The 19,816-nt window shown below is 40.8% G+C and overlaps 1 protein-coding gene across 1 annotated transcript in view; it reads left to right on the top strand.

Annotated features, from left to right (window-relative positions):
* ST8SIA1 (ST8 alpha-N-acetyl-neuraminide alpha-2,8-sialyltransferase 1) overlaps positions 1-19,668 on the top strand; it is a 128,909-nt gene extending 109,241 nt beyond the window's left edge. The window contains exon 5 of the mRNA XM_051639434.1: positions 12,725-19,668. Within this exon, the coding sequence (XP_051495394.1) occupies positions 12,725-13,211 (487 nt within the window). The 3' untranslated portion in view covers positions 13,212-19,668. The remainder of the gene's footprint in view (positions 1-12,724) is intronic.
* Positions 19,669-19,816: the final 148 nt, after the last annotated feature.

Below are 19,816 nucleotides of genomic sequence, written 5' to 3'. Positions count from 1 at the left end.
TATAAATGCAGGTGATCCTTCCAGTCCTTTGTGTCTGTGCCTTTGCTCCCAGGTCTGTTGGGGAAATTTGTACGTGTTGCTACATACAAATGAGTTGCTTACAAACAATTGGTTGTGCTGAAAAAGATACCACTGCTGGGCTGTCCCGAGAGACCTGCTGGTTGGTATACTGAACCTGAACTAGGTCGTGCATCTGCCCCATGTGTACCTACTACTCCAGCACTTGGGACTGCAGAGAATGGCATCAAGAAATATAAATCAGAGAACTAGCTGGCATGTATTGGCTAAGCTATTTTCGCTGGCTGCCTTTCTGAAGGGAAATTCATTAGGCACAGTAATATGGCCTTGTGCAAACTGTTTATACTTTTGACTCCATCCTCTTAGGTCCATTAGGCTGGAAATGGAACTGGGTATAGCTACTGGAACAGAACACACAGGACTTTTCTGCCAGAGCATCAGGACAGTGTGCTTCGTTTGGTTTTTCTCACTTCACGCTCCAGAACAGTTGCTGCCATCTCTCATTTCTCCTGGTACATTAAACATCCAAGATTCAGGAATGCAAATGATTATGCTGAATGAATCATCTCTAAAACTTTGCACATCCATATAATATCATTGTCTTTAGTAGTATGTTCCCAGTGTGCTTCTTGAATAATGCAGGGTACTGGTGGTTTCTGAAACTTTAAATATCTGGCATATGGTATCATGAAGACTGACCTAAATACTCACTTGGTGAAAGTTAGTGTAAATCTGTTGATATCAGAGGAATTGTGTCAATTTAAATCATCAAGACAGGACCTTAATGATAATTTTTCTACTTAATTTCAAGTTATATTAATTTTTTTTTTTTTAAATGCAGCATTCCCCAGGTTATTCTTTTTAACAGAAAAAAAAATGCAAATGTGTGGGGAGGCAGAAGAAATGGTCTTGCTTTTATAATGTGCAGGAACAGTCTGTAGAGGACTTGGTATTACAAGCAAAGTGCTAGATTTGCTGGAACATGTCAGGTTCCTGACTCTAGCTTGGCAAAGCAAAGTGGCACTGTCACTGTGGCTTGTTAGACTAGCAGATTAGGTAAAGGCAATTTTGGCCTAGAGACAAATTCAGATAAATATATGTTGCTTGTTAAGAAGTGTCTTTGTTTTCCAAATCAGCATCTGGATAAAGCCTTTGGATAAAAACTTCAGCAATAAATTCCAAGTGTTACATGTAACCATACAAAATATTCTGGCCCCTTTTGGTAGAACAAAAGGACAAATTTCCACCACTGTTACTGTTTGATTACTTGCTTTGAGAATATGTGTTCTGAGCTGCTTGGGTCATAAAGGTCTGGCAACCTAAGCAATTGATTCCTGAATAATCAACCTGGCATTTTGAAATCTCCTGAGAGTGTAACCACTTGCTTAGGGAGGATTTTATGGCCGTGGCTGTTGTTTGTCGTGTGTGATTCATGGCCAGCCTCAGGTTCTTCAGAGCTGCTTACAGCTTTGACATTTACAGCTATTTTCAAACCTACAATCTGGCCTTATCTGAGAAATACCCTGTCCTTATCAAACGGATGCCCGTAAGGTATTCTGTTTTCCTGTCTTTCAGTTGTGCTGTAGACTCCAGACCACACCTTTCTTCTCACTCCAAAATACCCTTTGGTCTATTTGCTAGGTCAAAATCTACGTTTTTTTTCAGGTAGATTTTTCTTCAGGGAGAAAAGCCAGTAATGGTAGCTTTTGTTCCTGTTATTCAGTAACACTTTGAAATAATGGCTTAATCTGTGTTACATCTTTGGAGTTTATTGTAATTGTGTAAAGCATGAGGAAGTTATTTAGTATTAATGTGATTGTTGGAAGTCCTTTTTACTGTAATTCAGTGTTAATTACTCTGGACATTAAAGAAAAAGAGCTTATTTTTTGTGCTGTCTGAATATGAAAGAAATCTTAATTCCATAGGAGATGGCAGTTGCTTTCCTTAGTCATTTGAATGTGAACATCTATAGAAGCTGACGATGTTTGCCTTTTGGAGAGAAAAGGTAGCTCAAAAAGAGTACAAACCCAGGAGTTTATAGTTTGACTGTAGTTTTACATACAACACCTGTTGGGAAAGTGCTCACCATCTCCACAGCCCATGCAATACAAGTGGGTCACCTCAGGCTAGCTCCTGTTGCAGTAATGCTTTGGCACCTTAACCGAGGGAATTTGTGCAAAGACCTGAGTCAAATAAAAAGAAATAAAGCTAGGGGTGAATTATCTAGTTTAAGTTGTCCCCAAGCAACTTACAAAACCAGGCTGAGTAGTTTCAGCTGAACAGCATAAAGCTCAGTTCAGAAAACCGGCTAAGGCAGGTGCCGTATTTTACAAGAGGCGTGTAGTCACCCCAGTCACTGAAGCTGTGGTAGGCCCTTTTCTGTGTGAAAACCTCTGTCACTCCTCTAGTAGGATGCAGTCCTAATCATCAGCAAAGGGGCATGCTGGGCTGGTGCCATCAGTGTCATCTGCTGATACTGTGCTGGTTTGTATAACAGAGAGAGCCTGAAGGCCGGGTTTAGATGGTCGCACTCTTCTTGTCTTCCTTTGTGACTTAATGAGTAGTGTATGTCCAGTAGAATTAGCTTTAAGAAGAGGGATTGAAAGAACCTTCTTTAGTCATTGCTGTTATCTGAGATTGCATTACCCAGGTGAATATACTGCCAATGTTGTCTTCTAGAGTTAAGCTGCATCGAGATCTGACAATTTGTTGTTATTAACTGATCCCTGAGATAGGGAGCAAAAGAGAGAAAGGTTTTCTTGCTGGTATTTCAGAGTGTGAGATGCTGGGGCCACATCTGAGTTATGGTGTGTTATATAAAACAAGAGGCATAGCACCGCTAGATGTGTGACATGGGAAGAACACCAGCTACTAAGCCACTCTTGTTTGATTTAGGATCAATGCCACTGACCTTTCCCTGCCATTTGGAAACCATGAGAAATAGAATGAATTGAATGTTTTGCTCCACTTGCCTCAGCCAGTATGTAGAGGGATATAAAGTAATATCCAAGTGACATGCACTATCTTTCAAGTGTTATTTTTTCCAAGCAAACAGCATTTATTTCCTGCTACATTAAAAAAAAAAAAAGTTATTTTATAATTTTACCCTCTAGCTCATTTGAATGAAGTTAATGGGGGAAAAAAGGTGAAGGAACTCAAGTACTTTCACAGGTATCAAAACAGTGGAAAAGATTAGCAAAAGCTCCAGCTATCTGTACGTTGAATTTTTTTTTTTCTGGTTGAGAATGTTCTAGCTATAGCAATTTAAATTGAGTACAGGCTGTACTAACAGTTAAGGAGAAACCTTGGCAGCTTAATCATGTTGAAAAGAAGTTTAAGTGGCATTCTCAGCATTAAACACCATGCATCTTGAAAAATATACCTGGATTATTAGTGGACTCTCCTAAGGGTACCAAACTGGAAGCACAATGCTGGGAGCATCTATCAAGCCTTAAGAAAAAGTAAAAGGAAGTTGACATCACTAAAGGGCAAAGAAAAGGGATTAATGGAAACAGAAAAACATCTTTCCAAAAGCTGAAGTCTTTCCCAAAGGAAACTGCGTTTCTGATGAACTCTGGCTGATTATTTTTTTTATCTATGCAGCAGACAGAAAAAGTTTCCAAAATTAACCAGAGGAATAAAAACCTCTATGTCCTTCTTCCAGCAACAGTGCAAAAAAAGGACACAAAACAGCTGCACCCCACCCCCACCTGCCATGTGTGCATGGTCCATTGATGACCTGGTATAAAAGGAAGTGCTCAGGGAAGATACAGGGAGACCTGTGTGAATTATGTGCACCTGTGTTGACTGTGGAAGAAGATGAGGGCATTTCCTGTGCCCGTGGGGAGACTCAGTAGGTTGAAACTGAAGTAATTACTAGAGAATTTATGGTACACATACAGGATGAATGGAAATGTATTAGCAGGACTGGACTCACCCATGAGTGCTGAATAACAGCAGTGTGGACTTCCCCACTTAAACTACATAGGTAGCTGAAAACTGAAAGGTGTTAAAAATGGAATCAGTGTTAAAAATGGGATCAGTTTTTTAAAATGGGATCAGTGTTTAAAAATAATTAATTTAAAATAGTTTAAGTAGATCTGTAAGCCTGACATCTCTACCAGCTGATTGGTAGGGACTATATTATAATACTAGAGAACATCTGGATAAATGCATGTGCTAGTGTCAGCACTCTTTAGTCAAAGGGAAATTTTACCTTGTAAAACTTCTGGAGTTCTTTGATTAGAAGCATGTCGATAACAGTAGTTTTTATCCAGTAGAAAAAGTCTATTTGAATTTTTAAAAAGCTTTTGACAAAGGGATCAAGACAGTAATGACTAAACAGGAAAGGTACTGGTAAAATAATTGATTAGAAGGATGCAGAGAAGAAGAGATCAGGCAAATATTTGGAAGTAAGATTATTTGTGGATTCCACATTGACAAACTACACCACTATCAGGAAACCTTCTGAGCTGAAAATACTGGGATGTGCAAAGAGTTTAAAATACACTTGTCATATTCTTAATCTTCTCTATGTGTCTCTGCATGAATTGCAGAGTGAAGGGTGGACTCTTTCAAAGATCTAGTGTGCAGCACATCTCTAACACTGTTAGAAGCCTTGAGAAGCATCTGCCAACACTTCTAGGCATAATTGAACAGCATCAGAACAACTGAGAAATATTACTGTAAATTGATACTAGATGAAAGTAAAGTGTTTTTCTTCAGATGGGGCATTCTGAAAGCTCACTGATGGTAGCAGCTTCAAGGTCTACAGCTGCAGTCCTTAGGCTTGCTTGAATTTTCCTAGTTTGTTTCCAGGGATTTTACTGGTGGCCTGGGCTCTTAAGCCAAGGACTGGAAGGGACTTCTCCTCTGTCAAACTGCCATTTCTTTCTCTTTTTCCATTTTTTTAGTCTTGTGTTTGGCCTCTGCTGATCTAACTGCTCCAGAGCAATTTATCACCTCTTGTGCCCACTCAGGTGGGCACTAATTAATTTCCCAATCACAATGCTTACCATCCTATGCTTGCCAGAACAGGTGAGCATGCCCAGAGGGAGCAGCTAGTAGAGAAATAGAGAGATATTCTTTTGTATATTTTGGAGTCGTGTGAATTGATTTCACCCCATTTAAAATACTGTAGATTCACCAGATACTCCTGTGGGCTCTGAACAACTGTTTTTATTATCAAGCTTTTAGTTGACAGTGTTGTTTAATAGGGATCTTTTCTCAAATACCACCAGCGATACATGTGCTATAGATTAAAAATGGTGCTTATATACTTAAAAAACAGCCTATCCTTGTTACAGTTGTCATAATGTTTGTTGAGGTATCTACTATTTTATATAATTTCTCTTCAGTCTACACTTTTTTGCAGCACAGAGCATCTTTAAAAGGAAGATACTTTGCATTCAAACTGCTGTTTTCTCTAGTTCTCTTTGGAAAGAGCTCTGAAAGGCTGAAGGGAGGATATAGTTGAATGTCACCTTCACTGCCACTTGCAAATGATTAATACGCTAAGGAGGTCATGATGTTAAAGAGAAAACTGGAAAGACTTAGCAAGCAGTCAGGTATACCAGCCAGAAAGTGTACTCAGCTGTGAATAGGTCTTCTATGGCTGCAAACATTTGGTATGCTTTATGTTTGGGTTACAAAGCTTATAAGGCCAGCAGGTACAGAGAGGAAAGCATAATGGTATTCAGCTTTGTGGTTGCTGCAGTCCTATTGCAGGCAGTGATCTATAGAGACTTGTGTTTGGGCAGGAGTTGGGTAAAAGACCCAGATGTGCAGGAGGTACTACACTGTTCTGTTCCTGTTTGGTTGCTGTCCCAAAGACCCGGCAGACTGCCTTAGGGAAACCATGTTAATCAAAGGTTAACCTCTTGAGGACTCTATCTGTACTTTGTTGCAGTTCTTTTTCCCATTAAAACCTGATAAAATGTGTGGCCTGGTTGTTTCTTCTCACAGTCTGGCTCTGACATGCAGTCTAACCGATTTCATTGGTTCTCTCTTTTCTCATCCTCCAGACTGTCAGCTGTAAGAGCTATGAAGTATTCAGAAGATTTAGAAACACTAGATAGCAATGTCATTTGAAAATACAAGTAGTTTACAGCCATGCTATTCTGGCTATCCATTTATATTCTTTCCACTTGTGTGTGACTTCAGCAGCCACAATCTTCAAAGAGTCAAACTAAGATGAACAGCTCATCTTTAGAAAGCCGAGATTCAAGCTGTCAGATAACAGAAAGGGTTGATGTTTAGCTCTACTGGTTTTGGAAAGAGTAGCTATTAAAAGCATATTCTAATTTGAGTTGGCAGAATAAGGATCACACATGGTCCCAAAATACCAGTGAGCACTGATTTTAATGTTTCATTGCCTTGGTGTATAGGATAGCTCTGTATTCCATTGAAAAACAGAGAGTCAGCTTTGCCTCAGCACTATATATAGTATTCCCAGGGTGACAACATAAGAGCACTAATGGGTGCAAGTTTTTTTAAAAAAACATGATTAATACTTATATCAGTCAGAAGGGGAGCCTGCCTCTTCATGGGGATTAGAGCCTACCTCTGCAATGTCTAACTGGACTTTGAATGCATCGAATTATTTTGAAGGTCATGTACTAAGGACAGTGTGTTATTAAGAAAGAGACTGGCAGAGAAAAATGTCATCGAAAGTCACTGTGTAAAGAGTGTGTTTCCTTAGTTTTTAGTCTTTAGAGCTGATGGTGGGAGTAGAGTAACCAGAATTCCTGGCCAGTAAAAAGCCACTGAAAAGGTGTATAAAAAGGAGAATTAGGCTGATTATTATTTTTTTTCTTTAACCTTTGGTGCCAGAAACAATAGGAACAGACAAGTTCTTGGAGTTTGGAAGGCCCCCATCCATAAGAAGGAGGAGGCAGCATGGGGACTCAGCAAGCTGTGCCTAGGAAAAAGCTGAAGTGAATTTTGGAGTCAGTGAAGCCCTGAGAGGAGGGAGTGTCTCTGCTAAGAGTCTGAGTGGAAGATTTCCTGTCTTTGGGTCCATAAAGGACAGTCAGGTGGAAATGCAGGAGAGCAAAGGGAAAGGAAAATATGGGAGTAGCATCACCACATCCATGCCATGAGCTCTTGACTGAGTGACTGTGGTGCCTGTGGAGGGGCAGCGAGAACAGGAGAGGAGAAGAAGCACTTGGATCTACCACAGGAAGAAAGGCCTCCTACATTGATGCAGAATGATGGCATTTGTAGTTTTATTGGTTTCATGATCAGTCTTTACGATTGCTCTTGTTACTTCATACCTTTTCTAATCACTCTGAACTGCATTGAAGGCCTGAATTTTTTTGCCTGGGGCTCCAAGCATACATCCAATGAGATCAGAGTTAGCCTTGCCAGAGACTTTAATGGGATTATAATTGAATCCTAAGTCAGGTAACTATCCTTAGGCTAAGTAAACAGTGGCCTGTGTAGCTGGGGAAGCTGAGGGTCAGGGGGGGTCAATTTACAGTACTTGTTAAGTACTAGTTTCTGGCTCCTTGTACAGACAGGTAGAATAGTCTACCTTGCACCTAATACATTCCAAAACTGCCTTTGTGGAGAGTGAATGTGCTGGAAACTAGCATGCTGTTAATTCAAACAGAGGCTGTGTTTTCATAAGATTGGCTGTGCAGGCCCTGCAGGGGCAGATAATCAAGAAGTATGTGATATGAATGAGAGCACAGGGCATTAGGAAGGGCATGACTGATGGAAAGCATAAAAACACTTTGAGAAATTAGTGCACTAAAACTCCTCTGTCACTGCGGCAGAGGTTCAGATGTGTGGTTGCAAGCTGACTTCTTGTGACCCCAGCTGTAACCATATTCCAACAGCTGCAGCACATTGCTAGGTCATTCTTGGCTGATGCTGACATCAAATTATCTAAATAATTTTTGTAAGGTTATCCTTTGCCATGGGGACAAATACATAAGTCTTTGTGTCTTCTGCTCTATTCCCTTGAGTTCCATTTGTCTTAATTTTAAAATAATACACTGTTTCTTTGTCATCTGAGCTGTTCCTCTCATTACTTAATCTTTTTTTTTCTGTTCAGTAAGTCAGCTTGCAATTAATCCAGAATGCTGAACTTGTGACTTTGCAGATACCAACACAGTAAGTGCCTGGGTTATCATCACAGGCATGAGATAGGAACTCTCTGGGGAGATCAAAAAGAAACCAAGATGTGAGAATTAATGCTGCCATTATTATCTGCAAGCGGGTTAGATCAATGTCACTGCAGCAAATTCTTTGTGGTTACTGGAAGTCATCTTTTAGCACCAGAGAGCAGTCCTGTCCCTGAATATCTGCTAAAGAACATCAATAAGAACATTAAAAAAAAAAAAAAAGATTAAAACAAAAAGCAAAACACGTAATGCTCTGAAGTCTTTGGTTGTACTGTCATAAAAATGCGTTGTGGCATTCTTCTCTTGGATACATTGTTCTCTCTGGTGCAGCAGAGCAGAGCATTTGAGAGAACTCTACAGCTGGTATCACGGAAATTATTTCTGTTATCTGTGCAGCTGTGCCTACACGTGCCTGTCGAAAGTTGTGCTTTTTAAGTTGATCTTCATATGGACCTGACAGCAAAGATGTGTTGCTGATGATTTGATTTGCTCACTGTCCATTAATGAGAGTAGTGGAAGCAAAGCGCCTGGGCTGAACATGCCATGATCTGCTTTCACCAGCATTCACCATCATCGTCACCTCTCTGTGCTGCTGTCAAGCTGCCACGATGCATTACTGCAAATTACTGAGCAGCTCACATAGTCTTCAGGTGCTGCTCAGAGCTCCAGAGATTCCAGCTCCAGTTTTCTCTAAGTGCTGGCAACCTGCCATGCATTTTTGTGAGGTTGACTGCAGAAGGTCGTAAGACAACCCTGAAAGCCATTCGGCTGTTTCTTCCTCACAGCTGAGCTGGGGAGATAATGTTGCCTGAGATGCACTCTTACACGAGGAGCTTTATCATATGATGGGGTTCTTTTGAAGCCCAGTGAGTCAGGGGGAGGGCTGCACAGCTTCTGGGCTGTGCCAGGGAGAGTACTGAAAGTTCAAAGCATGTCAGGTAGAGGCAAACATGAACTAGGAACCAGCAGCTTCTCCTTTAAAGAGGGCTGGGTGAAGATCAGCACAAAGGAAGTTGTTTCTGCCCATCTGGAGGCTGGTGGCATCCATGCCAGGACAAGAAGGAAGGAGACATATTGTCACGCTCACATGTGCACTAGAGAGCTGGTCACCTGCAGAGGAAAACCCCTCCTGGCCTCCCTGTCAGGCACAGAGTAGCCTTCTGGCTGTCTGCTGGGAAGTATGCGGTATGGTACCCCTGAAGTCACCACTGGAACGGGACTGCCTGCAGGACTCCTCATCTGGATCGTGAGCTGAAGGAAAATACACTTGAGCTTCCAGTACCGTTTTTAGAAACTTGCTGATGCACAGATTTCTCACCTCTCACCAGATTTGTCCACAGATTTCTCACCCTCCAACCAGCCTGTGCGATGTCGGAAAGCTGGACAGGGCTTCTACTTTTACAAATGGGGAACAGAAAGTTACATTTGCTTCTCGTATTTCCCCTCATGAGTGCAAGATGGACAGCAGCTTTTTGACTGGTCCTCAGACCAGCTGCAATCAGCACATTTTATGCTTCTGCATGGGCTCCAGGCCACCCTTGTAATGTCCATCTGTTGAACTGGGCATAATGTCCGCTGATACTGCGATCAGATCATTTGAATGAGGCATGGGTTTCCAGGAGGTGGTGTTCCTGAAGGACAGTTTGCAGTAACATGGCAAATATTGTCCCTTTTGCACGACGTCCCTCCTGTGCACTGCTCTCATGGAAGTACCGTGCACTTCTCCTTACTTCAAGGCATTTGGGGAGAGTCATCTAGGAGAAATGTAAATGTAGCAATGATAGCAAATGAGTATTCAGAGACAGTCCCTGGCCCTCTCTGACTGTATCTGAGCATTTTTAATATATTCATTTTAGAACTGTGCAGTGCTTTTCTGTGAATAGTAAATTTGCTGAAAAATGCAGTTTTAGAATAACCATAGCTATTTGCCACCCAAAGTGAAATTTATTAACCAACTGTAAGTGGGAAACTGCCTTCCAGGAGAGATGGAAGACCTGCCTATGCCTTCCTGGCAGCCAAGATGTAGCCCGTTGTATCAAGCTGTGTGCTCCTGTTCCCCTCACTGTGAAAGAAAGTTTGAACCTGCATCTCCCACCTCCTAGTGGGTGTCCTAAATTATGTGGAAAGCGACAGTCCAAAAGTCTGCTTCTGGTCTTATTCTACCTTTTATAAGCAATGGGGTTATCAGAACAGGGTTTGGATACTGATGCTCTGAGCACTTGGGTGAATTTTGACAGTATTGAGCTAGGGATTTGTTTTTTTTATCCTCAGTGATGTGTTCTGACAGAAATGGAACAAATTTAATAGGAAGTACATGATAATCTGGTGTACTGTCTTGCTGCTCCTTAGGAAGAGGGTAAAGCCTGTTTGGGGAACACTTAGTCAAGGGTGTGATAGTAATGGAGTAAGAGGGCTCACATGAGAACAGACAGCCAGACAATGGATTTCTGCCAGGGCACCTTGGTGTTGGCTGGCCTTCTGTATTCATCTGTGTCTTGGTGTCTGTTTCTACAGAAAATAATGTAAAATGCAGTAAGTCTTTAAATAATTTTTATTGGTTTATTTTGTATGTTCAGGTTTAATTGATTTTTGCTTGGAAGACGGTGGCTTTGTCTGTGTTAGGAAATAGCACTATGCAGATATATAGTGGTAGGAGCAAATCTGCAGAGCAAAACAATAATGAAGACTCAGGCAGATTTCAGAGGGTTTGCTTCAAATCAGCTTTATTCTAATTCTACTTCAAGGAAATTTTGCAAGAAACTTGTAGCAAATCAGGAGAACAAATATTTCGTGTTGAAAATGTCACCCAAGTCTTTCAACTTATTAGGAATATTTCAAGTTTTATGCCAAAACAAAGACTTCCAAAAAACTGGCATGTGTTCATGAGACATTTTAATGCTGTTTAAAGCTGTATTTTTTGTTTGCAATTGTTTCAGCTGAAATTTCATGTGTTGCTTCTTGGGGTCATCTGGCATCCTACTTAAACCTCTATATCTTGCTGTGTGTGTAGATCTTGCTGTTGTTTCACACAAAATTGATCTCTTCAGAACCCTTTAAAAAAAGGTATTTTTATACCTCTCTGTCTGGACCAGAGTAAGGAAAATCCTAGTCCTCTCCTGCGTGACTATGAAATCAGTCATGACACATTTACCTTAGCTGCAGGATATGGAGAGAGAGAGCAGGCAGCAACAACAGCAAGATGGGCATTTGGAAGCTGAGAAAAAAATTAGGCTGCATGCTGGAGGCTATAGCTACTGGTCACAGTGGCAGGGAGGGCTTGCTGGTGTTCTGAAGATTGCATGGACTCTAGAAAGAAAGCAGATTATTGTGAGTGAATCACAGTGAATTTCATATGCAAAAGTATTCTCTGGTGAAGTGTGCACTCTAGAAAAGCAAGAGGTCCTGTTGCTTTGCAAGTTTGTGGTTTAGGTAATGGGTTTTACTCATGGCTCTGGCTGGCCTTTAATACTTTACTGAGATGTGATTTGTTTATAAAGTCAGATGTCAGGAAAGGTCAAACATCAGTGCAGGTGTTGGTGTGTTTGAATGGCTTTGGATTTCCTGCCAGATGTCTCATTCATCTTGGTGCATCCAGGCATGGCAAAGAAAGGTTATAGTCTTGACACAATACTGAGTTTGGCATGGTGTGTAAGGCTAACATCAGGGATAAAATAGACACCAGCAAACAGTTATTGGCAGTTTAATAAATTGTAGCCTGATATAGTTTTTGTATCAAGAGATGAGAAGACTATCATATTAGAGAAATAATCTGTATGTATACATTGCCTTCCTTACAGATACCAACCAGTCTTTCCTGTAACTTGCCTGCTACAAAAACCAGCTACTTTTAAGCCTACTCAGTGTGTAAATTGGGCCATTTTAAACACCAGCTCTGAGTACTCTTTGGTTCCTGTTACTGAATTTTTGTGGTGCCACTTACCCTAAACAGTCAATTGATTTCTGTTGTACTTGTTTGCAAGGAAGTATGCTCTTTGAGAGCCTTCATTTCCAGAATGAGAATTAACTACTGTGGTAGCACAACCTAAATAGCTATACAGGTATAACATAAACAATTCTTGCAAGTGTAATGAGTTTCATAAGTCCAACGTGTCCATTAAAATATTTCTTGGTATAGATTGTTCAGCATGTAGCTTGGATTCTTTTTTGTATGCCTTTAGCAAACAAGAGCAACACAGACTTCAAAATTTCTTTAGAAGATTCCTCTGCCTGAAAACATAAGTTGATTTTTGGACAGAAAGAAAAATGTCACTAAAAATTATTGATTTTCAGGAAAACTGTCAGTGTTCATTCAAGGTTTTTTGAAAGGGTAAAATCAGAAATGTTTTGAGTTTTGGAGTTGGAAGAATAGCAGGTAGTTTTCAACTGTCTATTCAGATTTATGTTTTTAGAAGACATGCAGGGTCAGACTCTCAGAAGTTTGGCAGGAATTTCTTTTTGGTTGAGAAAGGTGTGCAGGTTAATTGTAAATAATGCATGAATAGAGCAGCTTTTAGCTGGGTTTTGAAATGACTGGCAAGACCTGTGTGTGACCAACTTGTTTTTATGTTGTTTCACAGATTCCAGAATCTGCTGTGGTCTCGAAAAGCCTTTGTGGACAGTGTGAAGGTGTATAACCACAGCTACATCTACATGCCAGCCTTCTCAATGAAGACAGGGACAGGGCCCTCCCTACGTGTCTATTACACCCTGGAGGACTTCGGTGCCAAACAGGCCGTCCTTTTCGCCAACCCCAATTTCCTGCGTGACATTGGCAAGTTCTGGAAGAGCAAAGGTATCCATGCCAAGCGGCTTTCCACGGGACTTTTCCTAGTCAGTGCTGCCCTTGGTCTGTGTGAAGAAGTGACAATTTATGGCTTTTGGCCATTCTCGGTGGACCTGCACGGGAAGTTTATTAGCCATCATTACTATGACAATGTCTTGCCCGATTCTGGATTCCATGCCATGCCGGAGGAATTCCTACAGCTCTGGTTTCTTCATAAAAGCGGTGTACTGAGAATGCAGCTAGAGCCATGTGAGAACCCTTTAATCCAGTCTTCTGCCTGAGGATCACAGAAGTTGGTTTGGGAGCTCCAGTAGTTTTTAATGTCCGTGCTCTCCAACAGAGAGTTCTGTTTTCTGTTGATTCTTTTTAAAGGGAAAATAATCATGGCTCTGCATGGACCATAAAAATGCTACTTGAAGGCCAAATGGAATACGTCCTTAATGTATAGTGTTTTGTGGAACTGGGGTGGGAGAAAGTGAACCTCTCCATCAAGTCCATTCAACAGCATTGTGAAAATAATGTCAGAAGCAGCACAGCTGAACTTTGCGGGGATGTTTTTAAACAATGTGAAAAGGACTTTTAAGGCTCAGAGAGACAAAGGGCCACCCACAAGCTTTTGCTGACAGTGCCAAATATGACTGTCTGTTCAAAAATCCATTTCATTCCAGATTGGCACCTCATACAACTTGCCTTTTTCCTTTTTTTTTTTTTTTTTCTCTGTGTGGGTGTGTGTATAAGAGAGTATGTGTGTTGTTGACTTTCTTTGGGTTTTTTTCATTTTTCCTTTTTTTTCTGTTCCTTTTTTTTTCTTTTTCCCCAATGGAAGGAAAAGCTTGAAATCCCCAGGAGCTGTAGTACCATCAACTCTTCTAAAGACTCTTGGGAGAGAGAAGGGTGCTAAGAGTCTGGTTAGAAGAATGTCCTAGGAATGTCCTGCTACTGTGTATGGGTGAACCTACTTGCTGTAGTTTTTATCACGATAGTTTAGGTCACTGCACTTATAGCTATGCTAATGCTATACTGTGGGCAAAAGCTGATAAGGGAACTTGGTCTGAAAATTAGAATTGTGTTACAAAACCAGTAGTGAAGTGCAGCCTGGTTTCCATTGACCTGCTGCAAGATTTCCACGGTGACTTTTGTAGCAAGGATAGTTCCTGACCTGTTTTGCTGTCCAGCCTTGGGGATTAATTCTGTATTCATTTGGACTCCAGATGTTTGTTGACTGTACAGGGGATTTGAGGTGTTCAGTGGAATGCAGAATGAGGTTGTTCATTTGTTTATAGCAGAAAAACTGCAGAAATGAATGTAAGTGGCATTTAGAATGAGTTGAAGCTTTGAAAATCTTTTCTGTGTGTGACTTCTGCTTGGATTGCAACGTCAGCCTTAAAGACTTGTACTTTTCTCACAAGATTGTCTCTGGTTAAACACAGTCTGAGAAATAAAACAGCCCTTGGGAGCACTGACAAAGTGCATAGCCAGCAAGAAAAAAGAAAAAAAAAAAAAGAAGAAAAAGAAAGCAGCAGGCCCTTACGTAAGGCAGCCTCTGTCCTCGCAGTGGGTGAATTATGTCAGTGTGCGTGTTGCTCTCCAGCCAGTGCAGTGCCTGAAGGGCTGTTTTATTTTAGGTTGTTACTAGGGTAGCAGATGGTCCTATCACCATGTAAATGAGAAATCTTTTTGTTTGTTTGCTTTGGTTTAGCACTGTAGGACAAGAAGGAATACCAGCTCAGTCCACGGTGCAATTTCAGCTGCAAGATGTTATCATCATTAACTTTAAAATCCAGATCACTGTTCTCTTTCTTATCCTTCCACCATTAGTAGCTGAAATTCAAGTCAAAGTGTTGAAACAACAAAACTATCATCAGGGTTCCACAACAATTTCCTGTGCTACCTGTTTTAGCTCCAAAGTTCTAGTATTTTGGGGCATGTGTCCTATCATATGTTGACAATGTCTCTCTTTGTAGACTACCAGGTACAAGTAATATAGATATAATTTTAAAAAAAGCAAAATCCATGGCTCTTCTTTAAATATGAATAATTCAACTATCTGTGTAGGACACTGGAAAAAAATAATTGTGTTTTGCTTTTTAAACCTGTGTTTCATAATAAAACCTTCTTTCTAAAGATGGATATTCCAAACAGAAAGTGGGGACTGTTACATAGGATTACAGGACAACTGTAACATGGAGATCTGGATTAAATAGCATTCTAGAGATTGTTCTGATAAAATCTGAATGTGCTTCTATAACCCATTTAATCTTTGTCCATATTTTTGTTAAAAGAATAGTGAACACCCTAATGGAATGTCGCTTGATAACTTGTTCCTTTCTGTTATGTTTCTTTTATCTATGATGTGGGTACTCGGTGAGGAAAGATTTGGAAGTAAAATACTCTCTTTACTGCTTGTTATGGCAGAATTTTACTGAGTTGCCTTTCTTGGAGAAGAGGAGGTGCCTGTGTGTTTTTAATTGTACATGTCAATTCTTGCACTTTTTAGTGCTTTGAAGATGACATTATCTGTGAGAAGAATAGTCATAATGTGGTGTGCTAACCCGGTGCTTCAGCAGGATGCTGGCACTTCTCGGGGGTGCGAGAGAAAAAGGAACCTCAGGGGGGGAACTGCCTCTTGCCTGGTCACGTTTTTGTATTTTTACTAATACTTGAGAGTTTAGTTCTGAACCTCTCTGGTGGCTCTCCATTTGGTAATCCTTTTTTCCATGTCTTGGAAAATAATCAGATCAGAAGAACAAGAGAAAAACATGTATTTTATTAGTAGTTTGGTTTTTTTAGGAAAACTCAGTGCAGTGTTTCATAATGTCTGGCTTGTTCAAGTGGGTATCTAGAGATGTTCTGTTCCCCACCTCTGTGAGACTGTGACAGGCTTAACCTGTAGCCTGTGATCTTCGTGAGTCCCTTCTCATGTCTGCAGTCCTGATGTTTGCAAGGAGATAACAGCTTCCAAAAATACATGTGGGTAGGAGAGACCCAGGCTGTCTGTGATGTTTGACTGGTGTTGGAGAAATTGGTAATTCTGGCTCTGTTCACATTTGTGTATAGAGAATATAACTGCATCTTACAAAGACAACCACTTTCAATGGGGAAGTAAAAGCTTCAAAGAGAAATATTTTTCTACAACTTCCAGAGAACTGGCAGCTGAGGAAAGAAGGTGGATGAGAATGAACACCCCTTTTGAGAAAAAACTCTTTTAGCTGGCTGACTTGTCAGCCCATGCAACATACTGGCCAGCGATCAGGCTTTTGCCCAGCATGTAAAAAGGGATGCAGGAGGGTACTGCAAGTGTTTGCATGGCAAGAGCAATCACAAAATCACAAAAAAAGAAAAGCACCTGGAAACTTGAGAGTGGCAGCTGCCTGACAGAAATCTTGGAGTAAATATGCTCTGTCCATGCTGCTGCTCAGCATGAGGGTTATCTTGTCTGAATATAGGGGCAGGGACATCCATGTATTTGTTGTATTTTCATTGAAGTTAATTGAAATTTTACTGTTTATTTCTTAGTGAAGTTTCATACTCTAACTTCTCAAATTCCACTGCCAGTCCCTCAATTTCTACAATAATGTAGCTGAAATCTTTGCACAAGTCTATGCCAGCTTGAAAGCTACTGCAATTCATCTTCGATAAAAACAGGTCCAGGCTGGCCAAATGATTTGTTAATGTTCCTAGTTGCTAATTTTATCATAGAGGTGACAAGGTACAGAAGCACTGGAATCATTGCTGCATAGGAAGTATTGCCCCACATTTGTGAGTAGAATAAATTAAATTCCTTTACAAGAGCTGTGCATGGAGGATGTCTGGTACTGAAATTGCTTTAAATGCAGTCTTATTGGGGCTGTATATGCTTTTGAGTAAATCAAGACCAATTTTTGAATTTGTGCCAAAGCTACGTAAAATCTTCTCGTTCCTGTTGATTGTGAAGCCTTTTGAGCTGCTTCTAGAACACACAAGCAAAATAGAACCAGGCAAACTAAAATATATTGAGAAGGAATGTGTGTGCTCCTGAGAATAAAAACATTTATAATTTTGGTGCAGACCTTGCTGTAATGCTAAGGACTCTTACTAAAGAATGTTGTAGTTTTATATTTTTCCTGAAACAAATGTACTGGGTTTGGGGTGAATCAACTGCAAAAGCCAAAAGTCCAAGCCTCAGTTACAGCTTAACCTTTGTAGAATATAGAAATATTGGCCGTTTTGTTGACTTGACTACTTTCACCTTTTTGTTAGCTTCATCAAATGATGTCATAATGTACACTGCTGAGTTTGCACCTCTGTGGGAGCTGAAACTCAGCAAAGCATCTGTTTTTTTTTAAAAAACAATGTCTGAACTGTGGGAGTTGTGTAAAACCCTCTATACACCATCTTGGAAACTGGTTAAATATCTGGCTCACCTGTGCCTGTGATTAATAAGGAGAACAGGAGTGAGGAAACTCTTGATCTAGAAGTGAGGATGATGGAGGACATGAATGCTGTCTCACCATTTCCTGCCTGCTTTGGTTGTTCTCTTCAGCCCAATAGTAAGAATTGGAAGTAGTCCAGATTATATGAAGGACAGGAAGTTCTTGAAGAATTGGATGATGCTGGAAAAAAGGAAGATCAAACCAGTGCTGTAACAAATTGAAGTGTAGCAATTCTTGATAAAGATCCCCAGTTCTAAGCAATTGTAGGACATTTTCATCTGGTACTGACTGTGAAAAATGGGACTGCCTCTGACCTATGGATGGTTTTCTGCAGGATGGCAGCAAAGCAAAATGCTATGAGGAGGGGAAACTGATTAAGCTGAAAGGAAAATACAATGGAACAAGGAATGATGATGAAAAATCTGTCTTTTCCTTCTCGCCTGCTACTCTCCCTCCAAAAACATACATATAAAATGGACTAACTAGCTATTATCCTGAGTCACTATCTCTTTCATGGAAGGTTATGGTGCGATTTCCATTAGCTGATACTTTCTAGCAAAGAAAATTAATCAGACCTTGTCCATAAACACACAGTTCCCTGCTCCATGGTTGTTTGGGGGTGCTGTGGAGGCTGTGGCTGTCGTGATGGGCTGTGATTGCCCTAATGTCATGTGGTTCCACCAGATCTCCCTTTGGGATTATCTGGGTTTATATTTGTGCCTCAAGAAGTCATCCTAAAGGATCTCTCTGTTCTGTTCTTCCTGATGACCATCCTCCTTACAGTTAGAATGTGATTTGAAAAATCAGCTGTAAGGTAGCTAATATACATTGTCATTTTTTCTTCTGAAGTGTTGATAAATCCAACAAGAGCTAGCTCCAAGTTGAAAATATTCCTACAGTTAGGTGTTGGTAATTCCATCCCTGGAGAATGTAAAGAAGATGGAAGAAAGCTGCATTTTTCAAGGCAACTGTTGTAAAATAACTTCTGTTTTCTTGAATTCTCTGTTTTTGTCACTTGGAATCTTTCAGATGTTTACTTTTTAGTAGTTTTCGAACAGAACAATCAGTAAAAGACTTACTGGCCTTTTTGTTAAATATTAACAGGCTCATTTTCCTAAGTGTAACACAAATACCCAAAAGGAGACTTAACTTACCCTCTCTAGCTGATATTTCTTTGGCAGCAATAAGAACTTAAACAGCTACTTATTCTCCCTGACAATTCATTTTCTCCAGTTTTTATTACAGCAGGTTGAGCCCTAGTGTATTCAGCCCCTTCAGTTTAATGCACGTACTTAAAAATTAATCTCGCTCTGCTTTTTCAGGGGTAAAAAAATAAAATAAAATAAAAAAGTATTGTTAATTGAAAATGATTGCACAGGTTCTGTCTAAAATCAGCAGAGACAGATACCTCCAGATGGTGATCCCAGCTTTTTCTGAGCATGGGCTGCCTTCAGAGGTCTCTGCAGGACTGTGGAAGCACCCCAGCAGTTTCAGTAAGGCTAAGTTGTGCAGAGCAGAGTGCAGCCCTAGTGCTGCATCCTTGGCTTGTGAGCATTCTGTTGTGGCTTTGCCAGGCATCCACTGGTGCTGTCCTGAGTGGTGCTCAGGCCCTGCACTGGGTGAGGGATGCAGCTCCTGCTAGTCCATAGGGATGATGTCAGCCTGCTCTGAGGAGTTCTGCTGTGTGAGAATTCAGCCAGCCCTGGCTTGCAACTTGCCCTCGGGGACAGTGAGTAGTCCTCATCTGTGTGAAGGCAGCAGGTTTGTTCAGGGAAGTAGTCCGTAAGGATAATGCTGTTGACTGCTGCTGGGACTTGGCAGTCACCCGAGTGGCTCCGGTTAGATCTGCCATGGATGCAATTCAACAAGTGCTGCTGCAGACCAGGTCCTAGGTAATTACCTGTGCCAGGGTTAACTCTCGTGCTTCACATTCAGAAGTGCTGGGCCTACTGGCAGCTCCTCCCTTTGGAGACCAGCCTGCTTCTTGCCCTGAAACACTTTTGAACCTTGCCAAGTCTCAGAAGGGCCTATTAAAACTGCATCTTAAGATAATCTGTGTGTGCTCCTTGCGGCTGTTGGGTTGGTCAGCTTTCTGCTGACCTGAATACTTACCCAGTTTGGGTCCCTCTAAGGAAAGTGTACCTTTAGCACTCAGACCACCTGGAATTTACAATGTTATTTGGTGTCTTCACCTTCCAACCTCCTTTTAGAGCAGATTTAACTATTGTGAATGAATCCAAAGGGAGTATAAGAAAGTGACACAAGTAATTGTTCTCTGGGTTATGAATAAACTGCTGATCAATAAAACACTAAGGTACTTTTTGAATAGTGCCTGTTGATTTCTAATTGTATATTAAATGAATTGTTTCACTCAGATGGGGCCCTATAACAAAGATGAGCAATTACAGCTGTGTAATATATTTTGAACTAAATTCTTTCCAAGCAGTTAGGGAATCTACGTGTCCCGCAAGAAG

Source organism: Apus apus, chromosome 1 (assembly GCF_020740795.1).
Source record: "Apus apus isolate bApuApu2 chromosome 1, bApuApu2.pri.cur, whole genome shotgun sequence".
NCBI lineage: Eukaryota > Metazoa > Chordata > Aves > Apodiformes > Apodidae > Apus > Apus apus.
The sequence above is the reverse complement of the archived record's forward strand: the minus strand, read 5'-3'. Positions and strand labels throughout refer to the sequence as shown.